The following is a 7,597-nucleotide window of genomic DNA, read 5'->3' on the forward strand; positions in this document are numbered from 1 at the left end:
GGGCAGGAAGGAGAGGCCCATGGGGTCTGGAACGCAGCACGAGCACAGCGGGCTCCCTGGGAAGGAAGGAGACAAGGCACCATCACTGATGGGGAAGGTCATGGGGACTGTCTGACTGTTCCCTCTACAGTCAATCTGGAGAGGGCGGAGATGGGGTTTGGGTCTCGAATGGCAACAACCCACTCCCCTATTGACCGTTAGTGGGTACATAGATGTTCTCTGGATCAGGGCTAGAAAAGCCAGATCCTGTTCTGTTGAGGCCCACTGTGAAGGATCTTGCACTGTGAGTCATCCAGGGTGACAAAGAGAATGAGGGCAAGCAGACTCAGAAGCAAGCAGTGACGTTTAGGTCACACATGAGATTTGCCCATAAGTGGGGCTGAGCTTGTCCCCCACTCTCCTAACAAGCTGCTGCTCTGTGGCTACCATCAGCCCCATGCTGGAGGTGACCCCTGCCCTCCACCTGCACACTGAAGCCTGATCAATTTGGGCAGCTGCATTTGTTGGGTGAGTGTGGGGGTCCCACCACTTATCTACACCTGAAAGTTTACTGCAGAGAGAAAGGTGAAAATATCCTGGTTCTACAGGAACTAATGACTTTCTCCTATCTCGCTATGAGATGAGATAGGCTTTTCCTGGGCCAAGCGCCTGCCAACTATTGGCATCATGTCTACCTGCAGGAGTCTGTACTATCTTCACCCACCCAATGTCTGTGCTGCTTAAGGATGACACCTTGAAGAGAACAGCCTCCAGAAGTGAGTCAAGGCCACCTAAAGCTGCTGCTGCTGACATGGTTTAAGAGTCCCATCAGGAGAGACAGGCCAGACTATCTCTATCCTGCCATCTGAGACACATGGACTGTCCCAAGCAGGCAATAAAACACTGAAGAGAGGGTGAAAAGGGTATTCTTCTCCCTTTAAACCAAAAGGCTACCCTGCAACCCACTGCCAGAGGCAGTCCTCACTCCACCAGCTGCCTTCCTGAGCTGGACCACTGCAGGCTCTTCCTCTGGTTTATCTTTGATAATGCTAGGACTTGATCACTGGGCAGGACATGCAGTCCATCCAAAAAGCCACCCTGGTACCTTGCTTAGATGCCTCTATTGAATGAATGAGAATGTGTCAGAGGAGTAGGGAGGGGAGGCAGAGTGGGATGGCTGAGCTATTACTTTAATTTTAATTTGCTCTCTAGTGAGAAACATTGAGTTACACCGTTTTTCCAGAGGTCTCAGAGGCCACACAAACTCCACATCCTCTTCTAAGCCCCTGGCAAAAGCCTGTCTTTTGCTGATATGCTACCTCCCAACAAGAAACAGCCTGGCCGCACACATTCTGACATGATGCAATGTCTTCCTCTGATCTTTCCAAGCCAAGGACTTGCTTTAATTTCTGCAGTTAATATTTGAGTTAAATGGCTCATGACTAAGTGATGGAACTAATAACCTGCAGGGAGCAGGTAGTCTTTCTTTTACACTTCTGCTTTCAGCAGCAACGGGTCAGCACCCATCTGCTAGGGATGAAGGCAGACAGTTGTTTGTTTTTAGGATGTTGGCAAGACTTCTCCACAGCAATTGTCAGAGATTATCAACTTGCAGGTAACGCTCAGGAAAAAAATATCCTTTGCATTTTAAAAAACACAACCCACAAGGGACAAGCTATTAATGTAACTGGAAAGTCTTCTTTTCTCTTGTAATAATCCTCTGACAGAGCATAGGACCAGCAGACCAACATTTCCGTGTGTCCAGGCATTCAAATGAATCGCACAAGCAAGTTTCAGCACTTGACTAAAATCCTCCATTTTTTGCTTTTAGCACTAGGAAGCTCAATGTTGAATTCTGTGGCTGCTTTGAGCAGGACAGAAGGAGGGTTTATAACAAAATCCACTCAGTAACACAACTTACAGTTTTTGCCACCACCAACCATGCTCATAAAGTCATTTTTTGCCCTGTTGAATTGCAGCCACTTCAGGGGTGCTGGATGGCCACTGTTTTAACAAGAGGGAGGAGAGGAAGATCAGCACTTCAGAGTCCCTACAGTTTGCAGCAGGTCTTTAGCTGCAGAAGCCACGCCGAGGTCTTTTTTTTCATTACTATTAAGCCCCACTACCTTAAGGTTCAGCTCTGAAATGAGGGAGCATGGAGGCCTGTGCATCAGCTCTTTGCACTGCTGCTTTCTAACACAAACTGAGTGAGACTTTCGAACGTGGCTGCTCAGCTCCCAGGCTGAGGGGAGGGCTGGCCCGTCTGCGGTGCCTACCGCAGGACCGAGCACAGACATTGTCTGCTTAGCAGGAGGTGGGGAGAAGTGGAAAAGAGCCTTCCCCTTTTCAAAAGAGCAGGAATCGGCTCCATCCCCTAAGAATAATTTTCATTCCATTGTTAGAGAGGGATAAAATATTTATCAGTCTTCAGTACCAATCTAAGCTCTTTGCTTAATAATTAGACCTGATATTACCCAGTGGCTCTGCAACCTGAGGGTGCAGAGTTACCTGTGGTGGAAACTAAGCTATCTCTAGCATTAATTCACTCATAAACCATTCCTTTCATTTTCACTGAGGTTAAAACACTTGCAAACAACAGCTCACACCCGAAAAAAATGTAAAGTAACAAGTCATTTGCTCCAGGGCCCAGCTAGAATACAGGAGAGTAGGATTTAGCCCTATTCCTTTTTAATGTAAAAGGAAGGTTGAATCTCCGTTACAATTGCCTGTGTCTTTGGGTAGTAAGTCCAGTGAAATCTATCAGACTTTGCTGGCACAAAAGCCAAGATGAACAATGGGAGAATCAAGAGCCCAAGGTCTCCACCTGCCCGTCAGTCAGCCCACGATGGACAGGGATCTGACTTTCATCAAGAAAGAGGCATCCACATATAGCAGACATCAATGTTTTTTTACATCTTATTGCAGTAACCCTGAGTCCACTGTGGGGAAGGAAGGAATCATTCCTACTTATTTTGGATTCTCAGAGGAGTTTAGGCACCTAGCTCTCATCAAAATCAGTGAGGGTTAAGCTGTTAGCCCTAGCTAACAGCTAGGGCTTCCACTAACATCTATGACAGTCTGATATTACTTTAATGGGATTTGGATCAAGTTGCTACAATATGGACAGGGTACCGTTTTCTTTCTTTCAGGAACTTACTGCCTCCTGTACACAAAATTAAAATACACGATTAGATTTCCATTAACTTACAGCAAATTCTGCTGAATTGATCTGAACCTCCTTGTATTCCTATATGAGATCATACTTTAAATGCTCAGCCTGAACATAAATACTTAATGTAATAAATACAGTCTGAAATATTTGATCCACTTGGCAGTTTAATTGATCTACTACAGAGACTGACAGGAAAAATTAAATTAGTTCTGTCTTGTCTCTGCCAACATCACATTTCAATTGTAACGATATTTGATCTACAATTTTGGTTGCAGACCCTTTTGTGTAGTTCCAAAGTTCAGTTTCAGCTGAGAAGAGTGGGGTGGGAGCGAGCGGGGCCCATATTGACATATAAGTATTTTAAATATATATTTTGTATTTCAACTCAACAGTTTCAAGAATTTAATAGATAGCCTTTCCAAAAGGCAAAACCCCAGTTCCCTTCCTCTTTCAGTATTTCTGCATATCAGCATTTGATGTGGACAGCTGAACAGCAACCTGACGTGGAGGGAAGCAAGGAAAAATTCCCATTTAAAATCCTCACTTGTCAATGCATGCTGTTCAGTCTTCAGAGGAAATATTATGCTTGATTTAATTATTGTTTTCTTCTGATAGTAGTCACATTGGTTTGCTTGAGCTCTAAATCCTCATAAACTCTGAAATCACTTTCACAAGGTTTGGAAGGTCAACAACAACCTGGAGTTCATAGTATCATTTACCAGTGAGAGCTGATTTAAAGGGAGCTCCTTCTTGCTCTTCATACATGACACCAACACTGTGTCTATCAAAACCTGAGGCACAAGCAGGAAAACCAAAAGTGGCTTTATCCAAACCTTCTTGAGCTCTGAATCAGGAGGTTCAGAAGAACAAGGCATGAACTTAGAGCCTGAAATGGAAAGGCACCAGATGCTCCCAGTATAATTTAGGGTAACCTCAAGGCTGCTAAAGTTGTGCTAGATGGTTCCTCCTTCTAGTCCCTAAGGTTAAGTGTGGAAGGCACCCTGTGCTGCCCAGAGGCTGGAAGAGCACTTCAGAGCTGACAGCAGAGTCCAAATGTTATAATTTCTTATCCCCTTGGCTTGTGAACCCTATACCCCCAATGCAAACAACATAGAGCTGATGATCTGGCTCAGTTGCTCTAGCAGGAGCCTTTTTGTGTAAGTAACTTTACATTGGAACTGGAGGATTTCATCCTCCTTTATTTCTGCCATTAATACTGTTCCAAAAAAAAAAAATTCAAAAGCCAGGACCTTGCCTGTTTGGACAGGAAAGTTGGCACCAAAGCCCACAAAAGCTGGGAGAACAGAACCAGTCCTTTGAACACTGTCATCTCAGCAACCATTTATCACTCTTCCCTTCCACATTAAAAACATGATCTGACCCTAAATCCTGCTGACATGTGTCACTCCAAGAGGGGTCAATAGGAACCCCTGCCCAGCTAAGGTCCACTAACATAATTAAGATTTGTCCTGGAGGAACAAGCCAGCACCCATTTCCTTCCCATGGCTCTTAGGGCTCCTAGTATCTGCATATTCCCTGATATTTGTGATGAAGACCAAAGAAATCTACCTGCGAGGTAGGGCAGTGCTAGAGTCAGGGACCTGTGGTACGGGAATCAAAGTAATGTGCTCAAGATCTGTGTATCTGCAGCAAACTAAAGAAATGTTTTAAATACTCTAGAGTCACAGTGGCAGGTAAACGAGGGAAAATGCCAAACAGAACCCACTTGATATATTTGCTCCATTACATGAGAAAAGCCAATAAGTCCATAATCAAGAATGACAGAGAAAATAAAGGACCCCAAGAGTTTTGATTCCTGTTCCCCAGTCTCATGGTAAGCAGTGGTGCTTCAATTCAGTAAACACCAGTTCAAGCGTAAGGTGGGTCTTTGAACGCTTCTTTCTCAGCCTTGGCAATGGGAATTGCCCAATGGAATTGGGCAAATTCTCTTCATCTTTCCATAACAGAAATTGAAATGTAATGGATGGGCAGTTCTAGTTGTTGTGGGTTTTTTCCTGGATACTGCAATTAAGCCTCCCTAATATGAACAACAGCAACCACAGCAGCAACAAACCATAAAAGACCCTAATCAATGGTGCCCTGGAATATCCACTTTGATGTGCATAATGCAATCCTGCTTCTCTCTCAGTAGTGTGGAGGTGCTGTGAAAATAACTTGCACAGAGCAGAGCTGTGGGTGAATTATGAAAGTAATTCCCTGGCAAGTGTAATTATTTTTCTCCTCATACACTGCACTCCGCTCATCACAGGGTCTGGGGAAATTTCAGTGGAATGTAACAGACACGCTCTTGGCCTCAGCCACCAGAATGGTAGAACACTTCCGCTAAAAACCGGAGATTCTTGTTTACACCCATTAATAACATCTTCTACATTAATGAATTGCATTCATGCTGTCATCCATTAAGAAGGTACTTTGAGGTCTCTCTCTGCACAGAACACTAGCTTCTCCTGATGACTCTATTGTTATACAGCCCATAAATAAAACAAGTATTTTCCCTTCATATTTGAGGTCTGCAATTAAATCTACTAAATGGACTGCAGATGCATGGTTTACAGTAAGTGATTCGTCTTGGAATATCATGGAAATGTTAAAGTCACCACAATGAAGTAGCATAGTTGTCAAACTAGGACAGTTTCAGAGAGTAACAAACACCAGAAATTTCATCTATGCAAGGCAACCTTCTTCCTGACTACGGCCAGTGGTGGGGAACTTAAAACCCTGAAGTAGGTGGCAATACCATCCCTTTGAGGAAAAAAAAAATCTCAATTTCAGAGACAACAGGGTTCATGGGGCATATTGCTTAGGGAGAATAGCTTTCTTCTCATTCACCAGAGCAAATCTAGTCTTGTGCTCCAACAATATCCCCCATTTACCTAGAAGTGGCACATGTGGGATTCAGACAAGTGCTGCTTGTTGAAGAGTTGCAGAGCCACACAAAGCATAAGGCAAGCCTACAGTGCACTGCACAGTCTTTCCAAAAGCAAAGTTGCAGGCTCAGTCCCTGCCCCATGCTAGGCTGTCCTGAGATTTCTTGTCTCTACTAGACCGACTTCATCATCAACTATTATATCCTTATACTACAAATTAGAACCAGGAACTATGTGCCCTAGACACTTTATGCAGCCTTGGAAATCTGGGTCTGGAGCCAAGCAATCAAAGTCAGAGAAGGAGAAAGAGAGGTATTAGTTTCTTTACAGAAGACAGAGAACTCTCAGGTGGCAGGATGAAAATGGTCCCTGAGAGCATAAAATAATTGTTAATTAGTTACATCGCCATCATCACTTGTTATTCACTGTATTGATTTCAATTGTCTCCTTCTAAAACATCAGTCCAATATTACTCCCTGACACCAATGAAGTGTTGGCTCACAAGCCCAACAAAGCACGTCTTGTCTCCTCAAAAGAATGAGAAAACAACGTAGACTTCCCAGTAGTATCTGATGTGCTGAGAGTACCTATTTCTCTGCAGGCAGCTTTTACGGCCTTACTGAAAAATATGATTCCCTTTACTGGCCAGGATTATTCTCCCAGTGGTGGGAATACATATCTATTTACGGGATCCACATAGAGGAACTGCATTTAATTTGACACTGGCATAGAAGAAAGCGGGGTCATGCATCCGTGCTTTGATTCTGGAGCAACTACTTTGCTTTCAAAAGGACAAAGAATTCCTGGTAGTTTCAAAGCATGGTCAGCACAAGAGAGATACCAGGAAGAGCTCTTGGTCATTTCACTCTTCAATAAAACTTGCAAAATCTTGGAAAACCTTACTACTTGCTGACTTTGTCCTTATCCAATCAATCAAAAAAACAAACAGCTCAGAATTTTATGCACTGTGCTAAGTTTGATGGGATTTCGTGTGGCATAAAGTCCTATGCCCTCAGAATCACTGTGGCAGAGTCCTGTCAGCATTTCTGCTGCAAAGTGCGACTAGATTCTCAAGGGAGAGGCTTAGGTCACTTCATTAAGACACATAAGGACACACACTAATGCCCACCTAAATGTAGGGTTAGTTCTTCTTTGTCAGGCCTGAAGTGTACAAATCAGCTCCTAGCTCAAAGGGGGAAATGAGAAGGGAGAGTCAAACAAACTGAATTGAGCAAGACGAAGAAGGTCATGTAAAGGTTTTGTAAGCACTGTGTCTCTCCCTGTCCTTTCCTTCCTTCACGTAACCATTATCTCTTCCTCCAGACTGACATGTGAGCTTGGTTGTGCTCTCAAATACGTTGGTTTAGATGAACCATCATTCACCTGGTGTTTCCATACCAAAGAAAAACAAAATGTGAATCAGGCCTGTGATACTTTTGGTCCACTCAGAACCTCTAGAGATTGTTCTGTTCATCATTGCCATTTAACGAGACTGAAGCTCAAGGTCTGCTGTGCACAGCCCCTACCCCAGCCCAAATGAATTGCTCTTGGAGAAACA

General features: G+C 43.8%; 1 protein-coding gene across 1 annotated transcript in view; it reads right to left on the reverse strand.

Annotated features, from left to right (window-relative positions):
* DRGX (dorsal root ganglia homeobox) overlaps positions 1 to 7,597 on the reverse strand; it is a gene marked incomplete at its 5' end in the record, with an annotated part of 13,627 nt that overhangs the window by 207 nt on the left and 5,823 nt on the right. The window contains one exon of the mRNA XM_009579662.1: positions 5 to 56. Coding sequence (XP_009577957.1) covers positions 5 to 56 — 52 coding nt within the window. The remainder of the gene's footprint in view (positions 1 to 4; positions 57 to 7,597) is intronic.

This window comes from Fulmarus glacialis, unplaced genomic scaffold (genome assembly GCF_000690835.1).
Source record: "Fulmarus glacialis isolate BGI_N327 unplaced genomic scaffold, ASM69083v1 scaffold8226, whole genome shotgun sequence".
Taxonomy (NCBI): domain Eukaryota; kingdom Metazoa; phylum Chordata; class Aves; order Procellariiformes; family Procellariidae; genus Fulmarus; species Fulmarus glacialis.